Below are 21,843 nucleotides of genomic sequence, written 5' to 3' on the forward strand. Positions count from 1 at the left end.
CCAATTTAATTAGATTATTAAATGGTTTCACGTCATCGACGCGACGCCTTTAAGATCACGTCGTGGCACATAACTAAGCATTTAAACAACGACCAACATTTTCCTACCTTTAGCTATTTTTAACAATCCATTATAACAGGCCAAAATACTTTTTAACAAAAGTCAAAGCGATTAAGAGTCAGTTTAAGTACCGAGTATATTTCTTTGCAAAACCGTAATGGGTAGAGCGTGTAGGTAGAGCTGTGTGCGTAACAAATATCATACTGTGATTTATCAGAATAACTTTGAAAACTTAACATTAATAATGCACTTGTCCGAATGTGAATGCTTCTTTCTGTGAGTGTTCACACATGAACACGAATATATTTAAAGACTTACAATTTTGGGCTCCGTTCATATCTTATGTAAATGAATCGAGAGCGATAAATTATATTTAGGATTTTGTTATCTAAGGCGACATGGGTGCATTGCTCAAAAACATGTAATTTAAGTGCACACTACATGAGTCAGTCACTTGAGATCGTTCCCCGCCTCCTAAAATAGTCCCTTAGTGGGAGACCACAGATAAGGTCCTCGCCGCTCAAGATAGGCAGATGTGCCCGAGCGTGGGACCTCGATAAGGCGGGGACTATTTACTTAGGCCTCTGCGTAGGCCATTTACTTTAAGATGCGATTCTCATGTCACCTATTTAAACCGAAGATATTTCCAAATAAAATCAGTTTCTTACAAAAACTCAACGAGTAAAGTCTTCTTATTTGGGATTTTACATTTGGTCAATCGAGCCTTTAATCGACTCTGCAGTTTCCCCCTACCAAAGGTAAGGAACTCAGAGAAAGGCCAGCTCCTTTAAGCATCTTACAGCTAAAGGTAGCAAAAATAAGTGACTCTTGTTTCCCCCTACCAAAGGTAAGGAACAGAGTATAAATATAAAAAGCAAAAGATACAAAAGAATCTTTTATGTTTTAAAACAAGCACCTTATAGTCTATAGCTAAAGGTTGCTTTGTGTACCATTATAAATTGTGGTAAGGCGTGCTTGAGGCCATACATCAGCAATTGTGAAATTAAAAAGTGCATAACAAAAGTGCCTTATAAATGCTCTAATAGCATTAAATCAGCTCATAAATAGAGTGCAGTGTATATGCCATAAGAGCATAAATTAAATAAAAAGTGCCTGAAAACAGTGCCTTATAAATGCTCTAATAGCATTAAATCAGCTCATAAATAGAGTGCAGTGTATATGCCAAAAGAGCATAAATGCCGAAATAAATGGCTAAAAAACAAAAAATCTGACTGGACTACAAAAATAATAAAACGTGCAAAAAAAAAAAAATCATCTTTAAACATCGACGGAGCCTTAAAGAAGAGAAGGAAGTCAAATTCAAAGGAGCCTCTACCAGCAGCAGAAGCAGCAACAACAGCAGCAGCAGAAGCAGCAACAGCAGTAGCAACAGCAGCAACAACAGCAGCAACAGCAGCAGCAACAACAACAACATCAGCTAAGTCAAAACAAGAATTTTCTGTTTATCCAAACACACATATATATATAAATACATATAAAATACATATACACGTACTATATATATTAAGAAATTACAAAAAATTTTCAAAATGATGTCAGAAAAGACTATTCAATTCCTTAAGAAGCAGTCCGAAATTATTTTGGAAATTAGAAAGTTGGAAGTAAAACCAACATTAACAGATGTAGAAAATCGAAAATTAAATGAGCTTCAAAAATGTTTCATTGCTAATCATAGCAATTTGTTAAAGATCGGCGTTGTCGATCATGAATATTTTAACGCGAAGCAGTATGATTTAATAATGATGGTGTTAGAAAAAATTAAAAATAAAAATGAAAAAATTAAGGGCGAGTCGGTAGAAAACACTTTCCCTAAATCAAACACTGTCCCTAAATCAAACCCTCCCCCTACATTAAACCTTGAAATGCGTGGTCACCCTGAAAAAGAGGGTATAGCACAAAACAACGCTTTAAAAGTAGAGCAGGCATTTCGTAATAATGTTGGCCAATTTCGAGTATATCTAGAAGATACGTCTAAACTAATAGACAGTAGTCCAGATTTCCTTAAAATAAGGAAAAATAAAATTGAATTTTTATGGCATAAAATAGATAACCTGATTGAACAGGTGAATAGTCATTTTGAGAGTTCGCTATTCGAAGAAGAAATTAGCGAACTTGAATTTGACAAACAAAATATTCTTACAGCCATTAATAGTCGACTCAGTGGCACAATAAATAAAGCTGAAATGTCGACGGTTGTTAAGGCGGAGGAGTTACCAACCCTGCCTAAAATACAGATTCCCACCTTCTTTGGTGATTCCAAAGAATGGGATCTTTTTAATGAACTCTTTACAGAGCTCATACATGTGAGAGAGGATCTCAGTCCTTCTCTCAAATTTAATTATCTAAAGTCAGCATTAAAAGGAGAAGCCAGAAATGTGGTTACTCATTTACTGCTCGGCTCTGGAGAAAATTATGAAGCCACTTGGGAGTTTTTGACCAAGCGATATGAGAATAAAAGAAACATATTCTCAGATCATATGAATAGGCTTATGGATATGCCAAATTTAAATTTAGAATCCAATAAGCAAATAAAGACATTTATTGACACGATTAACGAGTCAATTTATATTATAAAATTAAAGGCACAATTACCAGAAGATGTGGATGCAATTTTCGCTCACATAATTCTTCGGAAATTCAATAAAGAATCACTCAATTTATATGAAAGCCATGTTAAAAAGACAAAAGAAATACAGGCACTTTCTGATGTCATGGACTTTTTAGAGCAAAGGCTCAATTCTATATCATCATTCTCACAGGAAGTAAAACCTGTAAAGAAAATGATTAATAATAACAAGAATAAAAATTATAGTGACAATTGTGCATATTGCAAACTACCAGGGCATTATTTAATTCAATGCCATAAATTTAAAATAATGAATCCAGCAGAACGGTCTGACTGGGTAAGAAAAAATGGGATTTGCCTAAGATGTCTGAGGCATCCGTTTGGTAAAAAATGTATAAGCGAGCAGCTTTGTTCGACTTGTCGTAAACCTCACCACACGTTACTTCACTTTGCAGGTCATAATCCAGAAAAAGTGAATACGTGTAGAACAACAGGTCAAGCCTTGTTGGCCACGGCCTTGATTCAAGTAAAGTCGAGGTATGGAGGCTTTGAACAATTAAGAGCATTGATTGATAGTGGCTCTCAAAGCACAATTATTTCAGAAGAGTCTGCACAGATTCTAAAATTGAAAAAATTTCGGTCTCATACTGAAATAAGTGGAGTATCTTCCACAGGAACGTGCATCTCCAAGCACAAAGCGGTTATTTCGATAAGAAATTCTCCGAAAAATTTAGAAATTGAAGCAATTATTCTCCCAAAACTTATGAAGGCACTTCCAGTCAACACGATTAATGTTGATCAGAAAAAATGGAAGAACTTTAAATTAGCCGACCCCGATTTTAATAAACCGGGTCGCATTGATTTAATCATTGGAGCAGACGTATATACTCACATTCTGCAAAATGGAGTTATAAAAATAGACGGTCTCCTTGGGCAAAAAACTGATTTCGGGTGGATAGTTTCTGGATGTAAAAAATCCAAAGGAAAAGAAACCATTGTAGCCACAACAATAGAAATAAAAGAGTTAGATCGCTACTGGGAAGTGGAAGAAGAAGAAAAAGATGATATCGAGTCTGAAATCTGTGAAAATAAATTTATCAAAACGACAAAAAAAGATTCAGATGGGCGATACATTGTGTCAATTCCATTCAAGGAGGATGTCACCTTAGGAGATTCAAAGAAACAAGCGATAGCTCGTTACATGAATCTGGAGAAAAAACTAAAAAGAAATGAAAAACTTAAGGTTGACTACACTAAATTCATGAATGAATACATGGATTTAGGACACATGATTGAAGTGAGTGATGAAGGCAAATATTTTTTACCGCACCAGGCAGTGATTAGAGATTCAAGCCTTACGACCAAATTGAGAGTAGTTTTTGATGCTTCAGCAAAAACTACGAATAACAAAAGTTTGAACGACATAATGTGGGTTGGGCCACGAGTTCAAAAAGATATTTTTGACATTATTATTAAATGGAGAAAATGGGAATTTGTTGTTTCGGCAGACATTGAAAAGATGTACCGACAAATTAAAATAGATAATAATGATCAAAAATATCAATATATTTTATGGAGAAATTCTCCAAAAGAAAAAATTAAAACATATAAATTAACCACAGTCACTTACGGAACTGCATCTGCACCATATTTGGCTACCAGGGTTCTGGTAGATATTGCAGATAAATGTAAAAACCAAGTTATTAGTGCAATAATTAGGAATGATTTCTATATGGATGACCTAATGACTGGAGCTGATTCGGTAGAAGAAGCTAATAAATTAATAACATTAATTCCCCATGAATTGCAGAAAGTTGGATTCAACTTAAGGAAATGGATTTCCAACAATTCCAAAATATTAACCACTGTGGAGGACACAGGGGACAATAAGGTTCTCAATATTATCGAAAATGAATGTGTTAAAACTTTAGGACTAAAATGGGAACCTCAAAAGGATTTATTTAAGTTCAGCGTAAATTGTAATGATGAATCAAAAAATATAAATAAGCGCGTTGTGTTATCAACGCTAGCAAAAATATTTGATCCGTTAGGATGGTTGGCACCAGTCACGGTTTCAGGAAAACTTTTTATTCAAAAACTTTGGATAAATAAAAGTGAATGGGATCAGGAATTATCCATAGAAGATAAAAATTATTGGGAAAAATATAAAGAAAATTTATTATTGTTAGAGAATATTCGAATCCCAAGGTGGATTAATTCAAACAGTTCTTCAGTCATTCAGATTCACGGATTTGCGGACGCCTCCGAAAAAGCATATGCTGCAGTAGTCTATGCTAAAGTAGGACCTCATGTTAATATAATAGCTAGCAAAAGTAGAGTCAACCCTTGTAAAATCCCAAATAAGAAGACTTTACTCGTTGAGTTTTTGTAAGAAACTGATTTTATTTGGAAATATCTTCGGTTTAAATAGGTGACATGAGAATCGCATCTTAAAGTAAATGGCCTACGCAGAGGCCTAAGTAAATAGTCCCCGCCTTATCGAGGTCCCACGCTCGGGCACATCTGCCTATCTTGAGCGGCGAGGACCTTATCTGTGGTCTCCCACTAAGGGACTATTTTAGGAGGCGGGGAACGATCTCAAGTGACTGACTCATGTAGTGTGCACTTAAATTACATGTTTTTGAGCAATGCACCCATGTCGCCTTAGATAACAAAATCCTAAATATAATTTATCGCTCTCGATTCATTTACATAAGATATGAACGGAGCCCAAAATTGTAAGTCTTTAAATATATTCGTGTTCATGTGTGAACATTCTGCCAAAGGGCCAGCAAGCTGAGATGTACATTAGTATATTAGTTGCATTTATAACAGTAGTGGACTGTATTTATTTGATATATGTTCATTTATTTTGCAACTAAGATTTCAATGGGCCTAGTTTTTCTGGCTTTTAATTTTATTGGATTACAATTATGGTTTATATTATTTTTAATTCAACAATTTGTACTCAATTAACTTATTTTAAACATTTTGCTTTTTCTATGTAGAAGTACATTTTCTATTAAACAACGATATAGTGGACTGTATATTTTTATTTGTTATATTATTTTATTGTTTATTTACTATTGATATTTATAGTACTGGCAACGGACCTGCAAAGGTTATTGCTTGCATTCTTTGTTGCACAGCACATTTCCGTATGAAATATATTATTAATACTATCATTAGTATTAAAGCAATAATTAATCCAGCATGTCCGGAAATATGATGGAAATGTAAATCTTTCAATTTTTGATGGTTCTCTTTCATAAATTTAATTTCATTATTCAATCGTTCAAATTCCTCAGTATGATTTAATATTGATAGTTTCAGCGGATCCCAAATAATCTTCGGCGCTTCACTAATTTCTCCTATATAAGGTGTTGATAATAATTCTTCACTTTCGGACTGAATGTTATGGTGGGCAACTAGAATTTTATCGTCGGTTCTTGCCGTACAATATGGCGCAATGCTTAAAACTCCTTGCTGAGGCAAATCAAACAATTCAATTTGAGAGCCAGTACATTGCAGACGGACTTTTGAATTCGCAGGAACCTTAAACAACCAACTACTTTTCTTTTCTAACTCTACCCAGTAACTTTTAGAGTCGACTACTGTTTTATAGATGCAGTTCGCCGCTTTATCTGGCTTTAGAGGCTGAATCTCACATGCATTATCATTCGCTGAATTCCAGGGCCAACTTCCTTTGCATATTCTCTTATTTAGTTGCCATTTCTGACATTGATTTAATGTGGCTTCCGTCATTATGTGATAGGAATCTATCTCAAAATTATAAATTAAATATTCGGACGTTGTATGCACCATTATTATCCGATCTTCATTTCGAATTGGCACCGGAATAAGCCTGAACAATTTGGATGGATGCCTGCTAAACAGAGGCACTTTTGCACTAATGATCAATTTATCGTCGATGAATAAACCCCTGGCTGTTAACAGTGTATACACTTCCTTAAGTTCCGTACCTGACCGTTTTCCTGGAATTACTAGGTTCTCCGAAAGACTCTGCTGAATTTTGGCAATTTCTTTTTTAAGCTGATTTGGCCTGAGAATATTTGTTTTTAGCCTACCGTGATTAATATCAATCAACAGGCTTATAATGCCTGCTTGAATTTTTTCGCCTTCTTCAATCAATGAGTGTAGCTGTTTCGTAATCATAAAGAATTTTATTGATTCCTTATAAACATAATAATTTTCTTTAAGAACTTCTGTCATGTTCTCAATTCTTATTTGCATACTTCTAAAATTGGAGTTAACATCTTCTGTTGTTCTCTTTAATAGATTAGAAGTTGAATCAACCACAGATGTTTGTTTTTGAATTAGTTTATCAAGGTTGTTCTGGTTATCTAACAAATTCTTCATATTTTCTTCTAATTGCTCTCTATCATCTTCATCCATTATACCAAATAAAATATGATACAAGGAACCCATAAATTCGAAAGGAGCACGCTTGCTTCTAGATCTAGACTGTATCATAAACAATTTATTGTTTTCTTCAAGTTCCGATAACTGACTTTGCATATTATCTAAGACTAGACTACATTGCTCTTCAAAGCTATGAAGTCTTTCGCAAACTTTCCTCATACTTTGTATAAGCGCATTACCCTTTGTTAACATTTTAAAATATGGATCCATTTTATAATAGATAACCAAATTCCAAGAAGTACTCACAATCTCAACATCTCCTAGCGGGTCTAGATATATTGCTGAGGTTTTATTTATTTTGTCTATAGAATATCTTGGTGCTATATCTTTAGGTAATGCGCTAGAAACTTGACAACTTAACACAAACAACAACATTGCCATAATGATTCCGATCTTGGACATTCCCGATGTCGCTCTAGTTCGTCTTTTTGGCTCTTGGTCAGCCTCATTTTTGTCAACAGACTTTATTCCTTCCAAGGGACAAATTTTAGTAATGGGTCTAGTGATATATCCTTCCTGCATCTTTACTTTAGCCACTCGGACCTTATCATCATTCCCCTTATGCACCTTTTCCACCTTTCCTAAAGGCCATCTTGCAGGATGACAATTCTCATCCTTTAATAAAACTATTTGCCCTTCTTCTATATTAGGAATTTCCTTTTTCCATTTATTCCTTTGCTGGAGCGTATGCAAATATTCACTTTTCCACTTAACCCAGAAATCTTTCTTCATTTTTTGGATAAGTCTCCACCTATCCAAATTTCCGATTTTTTCATCTTCCATTGGTTCGACTATTTCTAAAGGTGGTCTTCCAATTAAAAAATGACCTGGTGTTAAAACTTCTTGTTGGTCCTTCTCACTAACTATAGTGTATAATGGCCTTGAATTTAAGCATGCTTCTATTTGACATAAAAGAGTTGACATTTCTTCGTAAGTCAAAATAGTGTCGCCGATTATACGCTTTAAATGGTATTTCATTGACTTAACTCCAGCTTCCCAAATACCTCCGAAGTGAGGTCCTGCCGGGGGAATAAAATGCCAATCAATCCTGTCCTTTTCAAGCTGCGCTGCAATCGTTATATTTTCTTGTATTGCATTAAATAACTCTTGATCTAATTTTCTTGCAGCTCCTACAAAATTTGTTCCGTTGTCTGAATAGATATTGGAACATTTTCCCCGTCTAGCAATAAATCTTCTGAGTGCTGCTAAAAATGCGTCTGAAGTTAGATCGCTTACCATTTCTAAGTGTATGGCTTTGGTGGCCATGCAAACGAATACAGCAACGTATCCTTTAAATGTTTTTTGGCCACGATTTTTTGAACATTTAACATAATAAGGACCTGCGTAATCTATTCCAGTATTAAGAAACGGGAATGTCATCGTCACTCTATATTTTGGCAAGTTACCCATTATTTGCTGAGCTGTATTTTGTTTATACCTTGCACACGTTACACATTCTCTTAAATACTTTTTCAACGAATTTTTCAACCCGAAAATCCAATACTTTCTTTGGATATAGTTTCGCATTAGGTTTATCCCTCCATGCAATGTTTCCTTATGAGCATTTTTTATTAATAAGCTTGTTAGGTGGCATTTTTCTAAAATGATTGGATGTTTAACATTAAATTCTGCATTGGAATTTTGCAATCTTCCTCCAACTCTTAGAACCCCATCCTTGTCCAAAAATGGATTCAATGACAATATTTTATTATTTGTCTTGATTTCCTTTTTGATTTTAAGGCACTTTATCTCTTGCCTAAACTGGTATTCTTGTTGTTTCTTAATAACAACTGTTTCCGCTATTCTTATCTCCTTTACTGAAATAATTGATGAATAGGCTTTATTTCTTGTTTTCATCTGCACGAATCTATTTATGTATGCTATTATACGTATAAGTTTTTCTATACTGGAATACCTTTCTATTAATTCGTAAATAGGATCATCTATTTTGTCATTTAATACCGTATTTATTAAGACAGGTTCTTCTACAGACTGCTGCCGAGGCCAAAGTTCTTTTGGGTCTGCTAGCCATTTCGGACCTTTCCACCAAAAATCACAGTTGATCAACTGGTTAGAATCCACTCCCCTGGATGCTAAATCTGCTGGATTATCCTCTGACTTAACATGATTCCATTCAGTATTTTTTAATTTCCGAATGTCATCCGTTCTTCTTTTTATAAATTTGATCTTACTTTGACCACTGTTAATCCATGCTAAGGTAATCGTGGAATCACTCCAAGCATAGATCTCCATTATATTGTCAATTGATCCTTTTAGTCTTTGGATTAATTCACTAAGCAGGTGAGCTGCACACAGCTCGAGTTTGGGAATTGTCTTCCTATTTTTTATAGGGTTGTTCACACATGAACACGAATATATTTAAAGACTTACAATTTTGGGCTCCGTTCATATCTTATGTAAATAAATCGAGAGCGATAAATTATATTTAGGATTTTGTTATCTAAGGCGACATGGGTGCATTGCTCAAAAACATGTAATTTAAGTGCACACTACATGAGTCAGTCACTTGAGATCGTTCCCCGCCTCCTAAAATAGTCCCTTAGTGGGAGACCACAGATAAGGTCCTCGCCGCTCAAGATAGGCAGATGTGCCCGAGCGTGGGACCTCGATAAGGCGGGGACTATTTACTTAGGCCTCTGCGTAGGCCATTTACTTTAAGATGCGATTCTCATGTCACCTATTTAAACCGAAGATATTTCCAAATAAAATCAGTTTCTTACAAAAACTCAACGAGTAAAGTCTTCTTATTTGGGATTTTACATTTGGTCAATCGAGCCTTTAATCGACTCTGCAGTTTCCCCCTACCAAAGGTAAGGAACTCAGAGAAAGGCCAGCTCCTTTAAGCATCTTACAGCTAAAGGTAGCAAAAATAAGTGACTCTTGTTTCCCCCTACCAAAGGTAAGGAACAGAGTATAAATATAAAAAGCAAAAGATACAAAAGAATCTTTTATGTTTTAAAACAAGCACCTTATAGTCTATAGCTAAAGGTTGCTTTGTGTACCATTATAAATTGTGGTAAGGCGTGCTTGAGGCCATACATCAGCAATTGTGAAATTAAAAAGTGCATAACAAAAGTGCCTTATAAATGCTCTAATAGCATTAAATCAGCTCATAAATAGAGTGCAGTGTATATGCCATAAGAGCATAAATTAAATAAAAAGTGCCTGAAAACAGTGCCTTATAAATGCTCTAATAGCATTAAATCAGCTCATAAATAGAGTGCAGTGTATATGCCAAAAGAGCATAAATGCCGAAATAAATGGCTAAAAAACAAAAAATCTGACTGGACTACAAAAATAATAAAACGTGCAAAAAAAAAAAAATCATCTTTAAACATCGACGGAGCCTTAAAGAAGAGAAGGAAGTCAAATTCAAAGGAGCCTCTACCAGCAGCAGAAGCAGCAACAACAGCAGCAGCAGAAGCAGCAACAGCAGTAGCAACAGCAGCAACAACAGCAGCAACAGCAGCAGCAACAACAACAACATCAGCTAAGTCAAAACAAGAATTTTCTGTTTATCCAAACACACATATATATATAAATACATATAAAATACATATACACGTACTATATATATTAAGAAATTACAAAAAATTTTCAAAATGATGTCAGAAAAGACTATTCAATTCCTTAAGAAGCAGTCCGAAATTATTTTGGAAATTAGAAAGTTGGAAGTAAAACCAACATTAACAGATGTAGAAAATCGAAAATTAAATGAGCTTCAAAAATGTTTCATTGCTAATCATAGCAATTTGTTAAAGATCGGCGTTGTCGATCATGAATATTTTAACGCGAAGCAGTATGATTTAATAATGATGGTGTTAGAAAAAATTAAAAATAAAAATGAAAAAATTAAGGGCGAGTCGGTAGAAAACACTTTCCCTAAATCAAACACTGTCCCTAAATCAAACCCTCCCCCTACATTAAACCTTGAAATGCGTGGTCACCCTGAAAAAGAGGGTATAGCACAAAACAACGCTTTAAAAGTAGAGCAGGCATTTCGTAATAATGTTGGCCAATTTCGAGTATATCTAGAAGATACGTCTAAACTAATAGACAGTAGTCCAGATTTCCTTAAAATAAGGAAAAATAAAATTGAATTTTTATGGCATAAAATAGATAACCTGATTGAACAGGTGAATAGTCATTTTGAGAGTTCGCTATTCGAAGAAGAAATTAGCGAACTTGAATTTGACAAACAAAATATTCTTACAGCCATTAATAGTCGACTCAGTGGCACAATAAATAAAGCTGAAATGTCGACGGTTGTTAAGGCGGAGGAGTTACCAACCCTGCCTAAAATACAGATTCCCACCTTCTTTGGTGATTCCAAAGAATGGGATCTTTTTAATGAACTCTTTACAGAGCTCATACATGTGAGAGAGGATCTCAGTCCTTCTCTCAAATTTAATTATCTAAAGTCAGCATTAAAAGGAGAAGCCAGAAATGTGGTTACTCATTTACTGCTCGGCTCTGGAGAAAATTATGAAGCCACTTGGGAGTTTTTGACCAAGCGATATGAGAATAAAAGAAACATATTCTCAGATCATATGAATAGGCTTATGGATATGCCAAATTTAAATTTAGAATCCAATAAGCAAATAAAGACATTTATTGACACGATTAACGAGTCAATTTATATTATAAAATTAAAGGCACAATTACCAGAAGATGTGGATGCAATTTTCGCTCACATAATTCTTCGGAAATTCAATAAAGAATCACTCAATTTATATGAAAGCCATGTTAAAAAGACAAAAGAAATACAGGCACTTTCTGATGTCATGGACTTTTTAGAGCAAAGGCTCAATTCTATATCATCATTCTCACAGGAAGTAAAACCTGTAAAGAAAATGATTAATAATAACAAGAATAAAAATTATAGTGACAATTGTGCATATTGCAAACTACCAGGGCATTATTTAATTCAATGCCATAAATTTAAAATAATGAATCCAGCAGAACGGTCTGACTGGGTAAGAAAAAATGGGATTTGCCTAAGATGTCTGAGGCATCCGTTTGGTAAAAAATGTATAAGCGAGCAGCTTTGTTCGACTTGTCGTAAACCTCACCACACGTTACTTCACTTTGCAGGTCATAATCCAGAAAAAGTGAATACGTGTAGAACAACAGGTCAAGCCTTGTTGGCCACGGCCTTGATTCAAGTAAAGTCGAGGTATGGAGGCTTTGAACAATTAAGAGCATTGATTGATAGTGGCTCTCAAAGCACAATTATTTCAGAAGAGTCTGCACAGATTCTAAAATTGAAAAAATTTCGGTCTCATACTGAAATAAGTGGAGTATCTTCCACAGGAACGTGCATCTCCAAGCACAAAGCGGTTATTTCGATAAGAAATTCTCCGAAAAATTTAGAAATTGAAGCAATTATTCTCCCAAAACTTATGAAGGCACTTCCAGTCAACACGATTAATGTTGATCAGAAAAAATGGAAGAACTTTAAATTAGCCGACCCCGATTTTAATAAACCGGGTCGCATTGATTTAATCATTGGAGCAGACGTATATACTCACATTCTGCAAAATGGAGTTATAAAAATAGACGGTCTCCTTGGGCAAAAAACTGATTTCGGGTGGATAGTTTCTGGATGTAAAAAATCCAAAGGAAAAGAAACCATTGTAGCCACAACAATAGAAATAAAAGAGTTAGATCGCTACTGGGAAGTGGAAGAAGAAGAAAAAGATGATATCGAGTCTGAAATCTGTGAAAATAAATTTATCAAAACGACAAAAAAAAGATTCAGATGGGCGATACATTGTGTCAATTCCATTCAAGGAGGATGTCACCTTAGGAGATTCAAAGAAACAAGCGATAGCTCGTTACATGAATCTGGAGAAAAAACTAAAAAGAAATGAAAAACTTAAGGTTGACTACACTAAATTCATGAATGAATACATGGATTTAGGACACATGATTGAAGTGAGTGATGAAGGCAAATATTTTTTACCGCACCAGGCAGTGATTAGAGATTCAAGCCTTACGACCAAATTGAGAGTAGTTTTTGATGCTTCAGCAAAAACTACGAATAACAAAAGTTTGAACGACATAATGTGGGTTGGGCCACGAGTTCAAAAAGATATTTTTGACATTATTATTAAATGGAGAAAATGGGAATTTGTTGTTTCGGCAGACATTGAAAAGATGTACCGACAAATTAAAATAGATAATAATGATCAAAAATATCAATATATTTTATGGAGAAATTCTCCAAAAGAAAAAATTAAAACATATAAATTAACCACAGTCACTTACGGAACTGCATCTGCACCATATTTGGCTACCAGGGTTCTGGTAGATATTGCAGATAAATGTAAAAACCAAGTTATTAGTGCAATAATTAGGAATGATTTCTATATGGATGACCTAATGACTGGAGCTGATTCGGTAGAAGAAGCTAATAAATTAATAACATTAATTCCCCATGAATTGCAGAAAGTTGGATTCAACTTAAGGAAATGGATTTCCAACAATTCCAAAATATTAACCACTGTGGAGGACACAGGGGACAATAAGGTTCTCAATATTATCGAAAATGAATGTGTTAAAACTTTAGGACTAAAATGGGAACCTCAAAAGGATTTATTTAAGTTCAGCGTAAATTGTAATGATGAATCAAAAAATATAAATAAGCGCGTTGTGTTATCAACGCTAGCAAAAATATTTGATCCGTTAGGATGGTTGGCACCAGTCACGGTTTCAGGAAAACTTTTTATTCAAAAACTTTGGATAAATAAAAGTGAATGGGATCAGGAATTATCCATAGAAGATAAAAATTATTGGGAAAAATATAAAGAAAATTTATTATTGTTAGAGAATATTCGAATCCCAAGGTGGATTAATTCAAACAGTTCTTCAGTCATTCAGATTCACGGATTTGCGGACGCCTCCGAAAAAGCATATGCTGCAGTAGTCTATGCTAAAGTAGGACCTCATGTTAATATAATAGCTAGCAAAAGTAGAGTCAACCCTATAAAAAATAGGAAGACAATTCCCAAACTCGAGCTGTGTGCAGCTCACCTGCTTAGTGAATTAATCCAAAGACTAAAAGGATCAATTGACAATATAATGGAGATCTATGCTTGGAGTGATTCCACGATTACCTTAGCATGGATTAACAGTGGTCAAAGTAAGATCAAATTTATAAAAAGAAGAACGGATGACATTCGGAAATTAAAAAATACTGAATGGAATCATGTTAAGTCAGAGGATAATCCAGCAGATTTAGCATCCAGGGGAGTGGATTCTAACCAGTTGATCAACTGTGATTTTTGGTGGAAAGGTCCGAAATGGCTAGCAGACCCAAAAGAACTTTGGCCTCGGCAGCAGTCTGTAGAAGAACCTGTCTTAATAAATACGGTATTAAATGACAAAATAGATGATCCTATTTACGAATTAATAGAAAGGTATTCCAGTATAGAAAAACTTATACGTATAATAGCATACATAAATAGATTCGTGCAGATGAAAACAAGAAATAAAGCCTATTCATCAATTATTTCAGTAAAGGAGATAAGAATAGCGGAAACAGTTGTTATTAAGAAACAACAAGAATACCAGTTTAGGCAAGAGATAAAGTGCCTTAAAATCAAAAAGGAAATCAAGACAAATAATAAAATATTGTCATTGAATCCATTTTTGGACAAGGATGGGGTTCTAAGAGTTGGAGGAAGATTGCAAAATTCCAATGCAGAATTTAATGTTAAACATCCAATCATTTTAGAAAAATGCCACCTAACAAGCTTATTAATAAAAAATGCTCATAAGGAAACATTGCATGGAGGGATAAACCTAATGCGAAACTATATCCAAAGAAAGTATTGGATTTTCGGGTTGAAAAATTCGTTGAAAAAGTATTTAAGAGAATGTGTAACGTGTGCAAGGTATAAACAAAATACAGCTCAGCAAATAATGGGTAACTTGCCAAAATATAGAGTGACGATGACATTCCCGTTTCTTAATACTGGAATAGATTACGCAGGTCCTTATTATGTTAAATGTTCAAAAAATCGTGGCCAAAAAACATTTAAAGGATACGTTGCTGTATTCGTTTGCATGGCCACCAAAGCCATACACTTAGAAATGGTAAGCGATCTAACTTCAGACGCATTTTTAGCAGCACTCAGAAGATTTATTGCTAGACGGGGAAAATGTTCCAATATCTATTCAGACAACGGAACAAATTTTGTAGGAGCTGCAAGAAAATTAGATCAAGAGTTATTTAATGCAATACAAGAAAATATAACGATTGCAGCGCAGCTTGAAAAGGACAGGATTGATTGGCATTTTATTCCCCCGGCAGGACCTCACTTCGGAGGTATTTGGGAAGCTGGAGTTAAGTCAATGAAATACCATTTAAAGCGTATAATCGGCGACACTATTTTGACTTACGAAGAAATGTCAACTCTTTTATGTCAAATAGAAGCATGCTTAAATTCAAGGCCATTATACACTATAGTTAGTGAGAAGGACCAACAAGAAGTTTTAACACCAGGTCATTTTTTAATTGGAAGACCACCTTTAGAAATAGTCGAACCAATGGAAGATGAAAAAATCGGAAATTTGGATAGGTGGAGACTTATCCAAAAAATGAAGAAAGATTTCTGGGTTAAGTGGAAAAGTGAATATTTGCATACGCTCCAGCAAAGGAATAAATGGAAAAAGGAAATTCCTAATATAGAAGAAGGGCAAATAGTTTTATTAAAGGATGAGAATTGTCATCCTGCAAGATGGCCTTTAGGAAAGGTGGAAAAGGTGCATAAGGGGAATGATGATAAGGTCCGAGTGGCTAAAGTAAAGATGCAGGAAGGATATATCACTAGACCCATTACTAAAATTTGTCCCTTGGAAGGAATAAAGTCTGTTGACAAAAATGAGGCTGACCAAGAGCCAAAAAGACGAACTAGAGCGACATCGGGAATGTCCAAGATCGGAATCATTATGGCAATGTTGTTGTTTGTGTTAAGTTGTCAAGTTTCTAGCGCATTACCTAAAGATATAGCACCAAGATATTCTATAGACAAAATAAATAAAACCTCAGCAATATATCTAGACCCGCTAGGAGATGTTGAGATTGTGAGTACTTCTTGGAATTTGGTTATCTATTATAAAATGGATCCATATTTTAAAATGTTAACAAAGGGTAATGCGCTTATACAAAGTATGAGGAAAGTTTGCGAAAGACTTCATAGCTTTGAAGAGCAATGTAGTCTAGTCTTAGATAATATGCAAAGTCAGTTATCGGAACTTGAAGAAAACAATAAATTGTTTATGATACAGTCTAGATCTAGAAGCAAGCGTGCTCCTTTCGAATTTATGGGTTCCTTGTATCATATTTTATTTGGTATAATGGATGAAGATGATAGAGAGCAATTAGAAGAAAATATGAAGAATTTGTTAGATAACCAGAACAACCTTGATAAACTAATTCAAAAACAAACATCTGTGGTTGATTCAACTTCTAATCTATTAAAGAGAACAACAGAAGATGTTAACTCCAATTTTAGAAGTATGCAAATAAGAATTGAGAACATGACAGAAGTTCTTAAAGAAAATTATTATGTTTATAAGGAATCAATAAAATTCTTTATGATTACGAAACAGCTACACTCATTGATTGAAGAAGGCGAAAAAATTCAAGCAGGCATTATAAGCCTGTTGATTGATATTAATCACGGTAGGCTAAATACAAATATTCTCAGGCCAAATCAGCTTAAAAAAGAAATTGCCAAAATTCAGCAGAGTCTTTCGGAGAACCTAGTAATTCCAGGAAAACGGTCAGGTACGGAACTTAAGGAAGTGTATACACTGTTAACAGCCAGGGGTTTATTCATCGACGATAAATTGATCATTAGTGCAAAAGTGCCTCTGTTTAGCAGGCATCCATCCAAATTGTTCAGGCTTATTCCGGTGCCAATTCGAAATGAAGATCGGATAATAATGGTGCATACAACGTCCGAATATTTAATTTATAATTTTGAGATAGATTCCTATCACATAATGACGGAAGCCACATTAAATCAATGTCAGAAATGGCAACTAAATAAGAGAATATGCAAAGGAAGTTGGCCCTGGAATTCAGCGAATGATAATGCATGTGAGATTCAGCCTCTAAAGCCAGATAAAGCGGCGAACTGCATCTATAAAACAGTAGTCGACTCTAAAAGTTACTGGGTAGAGTTAGAAAAGAAAAGTAGTTGGTTGTTTAAGGTTCCTGCGAATTCAAAAGTCCGTCTGCAATGTACTGGCTCTCAAATTGAATTGTTTGATTTGCCTCAGCAAGGAGTTTTAAGCATTGCGCCATATTGTACGGCAAGAACCGACGATAAAATTCTAGTTGCCCACCATAACATTCAGTCCGAAAGTGAAGAATTATTATCAACACCTTATATAGGAGAAATTAGTGAAGCGCCGAAGATTATTTGGGATCCGCTGAAACTATCAATATTAAATCATACTGAGGAATTTGAACGATTGAATAATGAAATTAAATTTATGAAAGAGAACCATCAAAAATTGAAAGATTTACATTTCCATCATATTTCCGGACATGCTGGATTAATTATTGCTTTAATACTAATGATAGTATTAATAATATATTTCATACGGAAATGTGCTGTGCAACAAAGAATGCAAGCAATAACCTTTGCAGGTCCGTTGCCAGTACTATAAATATCAATAGTAAATAAACAATAAAATAATATAACAAATAAAAATATACAGTCCACTATATCGTTGTTTAATAGAAAATGTACTTCTACATAGAAAAAGCAAAATGTTTAAAATAAGTTAATTGAGTACAAATTGTTGAATTAAAAATAATATAAACCATAATTGTAATCCAATAAAATTAAAAGCCAGAAAAACTAGGCCCATTGAAATCTTAGTTGCAAAATAAATGAACATATATCAAATAAATACAGTCCACTACTGTTATAAATGCAACTAATATACTAATGTACATCTCAGCTTGCTGGCCCTTTGGCAGAATGTTCACACATGAACACGAATATATTTAAAGACTTACAATTTTGGGCTCCGTTCATATCTTATGTAAATGAATCGAGAGCGATAAATTATATTTAGGATTTTGTTATCTAAGGCGACATGGGTGCATTGCTCAAAAACATGTAATTTAAGTGCACACTACATGAGTCAGTCACTTGAGATCGTTCCCCGCCTCCTAAAATAGTCCCTTAGTGGGAGACCACAGATAAGGTCCTCGCCGCTCAAGATAGGCAGATGTGCCCGAGCGTGGGACCTCGATAAGGCGGGGACTATTTACTTAGGCCTCTGCGTAGGCCATTTACTTTAAGATGCGATTCTCATGTCACCTATTTAAACCGAAGATATTTCCAAATAAAATCAGTTTCTTACAAAAACTCAACGAGTAAAGTCTTCTTATTTGGGATTTTACAGTGAGTCTACAATTTGGCGCGCTTAAGGTAATCCTTGTAGGTAACATCACGCCACCAATGAGGACGCTCGTAGACACCTGGAGTGGAGACAAGCGTGCGCTGCAGATGCTGGTAGACCTGCGAAAGGATAGAATCTTTAGTAAGAGTAGCAGTTGCTTATGGTAGACCACTTACGTTTCCATCGCTCATGCCCAGAGGAGAGTTTAGAATAAAGTCTGTGGGAGCAATGGCATCCACCAGAGCAATGGCTTCGTTCTTCAGCAGGGGAAGCAGAGCCAGAATGCCCTGTTCGTACAGCTCCAGTTGGTTAGAGTTTTCGCGGAAGTAACCACCGCGGTAGAAAGCAGCGGAGTACTTTGTGACCAAGTGGGCGCCATAGAAGGAGAGCACCTGCTGCAGTACCTTCTTCTCAGCAGAGTCGGGCAGACCAATTACAAACTTATAAAACACGTAGTAGATGGTGCGCTAAAAGAATATTAAACTTGGTTATTTTACTATTTAGTTGGGGTTTAGAGGGTTGGCATCTCACCTCGCCGTAGATAATGGAGAGCTTCTGGGCGGCAAAGACCTGGATGTTGTTCCTCGTCTCAAAGGCATCCTTTCCTTCGCGCTGCTGTTCCTCAACTCGTTTCACCGTCGTATCCAGTTGCCAGACGGTAAGCCAGTTGAGGGCATTAAGTAGATCTATAGAAGTGCAATAAAATTGCGTTATTCCTATCTTATATTTGGATAACTAAGAAATACTCACTGAGCGGATCCAAAACTTCGGCAGGAGTTCGCTCCTGACCCTTGCTTTGCAGAATTGTGTCCATATCCTTCAGGAAGGAGACTGTCTCCAATGGGGAAACTGCCACGAAGTCGGCATTGTTGCGTTGCAGACTGATCAACCAATTGGACGCTTGCTGGATGAGCGTGTTGTTCTCGCCCTCATAGGTGCAGTTGGCATCGTTGTCGTTGCGAAGTTCGCCCAAGCCAGAAGATTTAAGATAGCCATGACCGCCACAGGCCTCGCGGCATTCCTGAGATTAAAACAATATAACCGATAAGTAAAAGTGGTTATATACATATATAAAGCATTCATACCTGGATGCCATCCCTGGCAGCCCAAGTGGCAACTGGTTTGAGTGCCGATGAGATCGCATGGATCTCCATGCCCGCTTGCGACGTGTCCTCGCCAGTGAAGCCCTTCATGGTCAAATCCACGTTCTCTTTGCCTATCCAGAGTGTGGCCACCCGCAAGGCGATTGTGGTGGCCAAGTGGGGAATTAGTCGGTATTGCTGTGACTGATACTCGATCACGGGCCACTCCGCCGGGCTGTTGGTAGGGCCAAACTGGCGTCTGCTGGCCGCATAGCGAGTGGCAATTGTCACAGCCTTGCTCAAGGCCACATACGTGATAGCAGTGATATTGACGCGACCCACGGAGAGGGCACCCAAGGAGGCGCCAAGGCGCTTACGCTCGTCCTTAATTTTACTGGTGTAGTTTCCCTGCGCATCGATGTCACCGGTCTTGGACAGCAGATTTGCCTTAGGGATACGATACTGGTTGAACATCACAAATCTGCAATGCCAAACAAATCGAAATTATTTCTGTTGCTGTTGATTAGTTTTATCAACTGATAGAAGAAAGTACTTGCCCGTTATCAATGCCATTGAGACCGATCTTTTCGCCCATATCGCCGACGGTTACGCCGGGGAATGGAAGCAATGTACGCTCGTCCCGAATGGGAACAAGGAAGGCCTGCAGGCCCTGGTGCTTGTCATCCGGCACGTACAGCTGGGCGTAGACGATTGCGTGCGTGCAAGTCTTGCCTAGATTACCGACCCAACACTTGGCCGCCTCGAAGTCTGGCGTGTGGATGATAAACTCCTGCCTTTTCACATCGTAGGTGGCACGGGTGCGCATGCCGAGCGCGTTGGTGCCGTGAGAAATCTCAGTGAGAGCGTAGGCGCCCAAAATGCGGTTGTCCGCGATCTTGGCCACGTACTTGCCCAGGCGGCCAGATCCGTTGGAGACCAGCGTGCTGGGGAACATGCCAGTTGAAAGGCCGAACTTGACCGAAGTGCTGAAATCGTAGCTAAAGATGGCCTGTCCGAAAGCAAGCAGAAGATGTGGGGTTCCAAGATACTGAAAGAAAGACAGGAGATTTAGGCAGCCACACTTTCAGGAGTACGCAACGCATCCTACCTCGTTGACGCCGTAGAACTGTTGCTCCCACAGAAGATGCTGCCGCTTGTTGGCCATTTCGCGGGTGCGTTCCAAATCGGATCCTGGCTCCCGCTGGTAGTCGGGGTGCTGTTCCATCCATTGCCACACCTTGTGCTAAAGACGGAGTGACATGTAAACGAATTACTCAAGTGTGCAGATAAGAAACGGGCGACGATTAGACCGGGCGGTTGGCGGCCTGCAGCTCCGACAAAAGCTATCGAGGCAGTCTGCACTTCGACCCCGCTGACCATGTACATATGTAACAAACTGGAAATGGTAACGAACCTTCAGCCGTATGTGATCCTCGCCCTCGAGCACCACGTTCATGCGCTTGTAGCAGAAGCTAGCCCGCTCACGGTACTCTTCCAAAGGTCCGCTACGGAAGTCGGGAAAGATCCGTTTGTCATCGTAGATGTTGGCTGCAGCCTTCTCCTCCCGGCGGCCGCTGTAATAGTCGCCCAGTGCGGTTAGTAATGAGTTCAGACCGTTTTGGTCACCACCATCGCCATCGCCTACTCCGCTCGCCATTGCCCAGAGAACTGGCTCTTGTTGGAATGTTGGATTGGTGGACGTTGTGGTCGTCAGTCGAGGCGATGGGGCTGTGGGGCAGGGGTACTTACTTTGTGCTCAATGCAACCATGTTGGAGTTCGATTCTAGCGACTGGTCTGGCTGCTTCGAATGCTAGGCGCGAAATGCTTGAAAGTCCAGGCACTCGTAACTATTATTGGTAAAATAGCCAATGTCCAATGGCCAGCGGCGATAAGAAGGAATCCGCTTATCCGCACTTCATGGCCAAGTAGCCTTTTAGTGGTTTGCATCCGCCGCGGATAAGATACGGGCCCTAGGAGAATGCGGGATTAGGGCGGCCCGTGCAGGTGGTGGTGGGTGCTGCCTGCGAAATTCGAATCTTTTAGCGGCCACAAACATTGCTTTAATTTCCTATCAGCCATCAGCCAACAACAAGCGCGATAAACAAACAATTTTAACCCAGTTTTTCACCATTGAAGATAACATAGTTTGACGTGACTTAAGCCATGAGAAAGAACGGTGTTATATAAATACAAAATGTGAAGTTTTTTAAATTCTGTTA

The 21,843-nt window shown here is 37.1% G+C and overlaps 1 protein-coding gene across 4 annotated transcripts, besides 3 other annotated features; it reads right to left on the bottom strand.

The window, feature by feature from the left end:
- Window positions 1-154: 154 nt before the first annotated feature.
- Window positions 155-21,834, bottom strand: Acox3 (Acyl-CoA oxidase 3). Of its 4 annotated transcripts, NM_001298742.1 has the most exon segments (10): window positions 155-342; window positions 18,550-18,660; window positions 18,718-19,008; window positions 19,073-19,227; window positions 19,292-19,562; window positions 19,627-20,104; window positions 20,181-20,671; window positions 20,732-20,866; window positions 21,038-21,197; window positions 21,373-21,453. In NM_001298742.1, coding segments are annotated over 9 exon segments (2,112 nt in total). In that variant the 5' UTR covers window positions 21,393-21,453; the 3' UTR covers window positions 155-342.
- Window positions 342-4,994: a mobile genetic element.
- Window positions 4,995-9,444: a mobile genetic element.
- Window positions 9,445-18,543: a mobile genetic element.
- Window positions 21,835-21,843: the final 9 nt, after the last annotated feature.

This window comes from Drosophila melanogaster, chromosome 2L (assembly GCF_000001215.4).
Source record: "Drosophila melanogaster chromosome 2L".
In the NCBI taxonomy this organism is placed as follows: Eukaryota; Metazoa; Arthropoda; class Insecta; order Diptera; family Drosophilidae; genus Drosophila; species Drosophila melanogaster.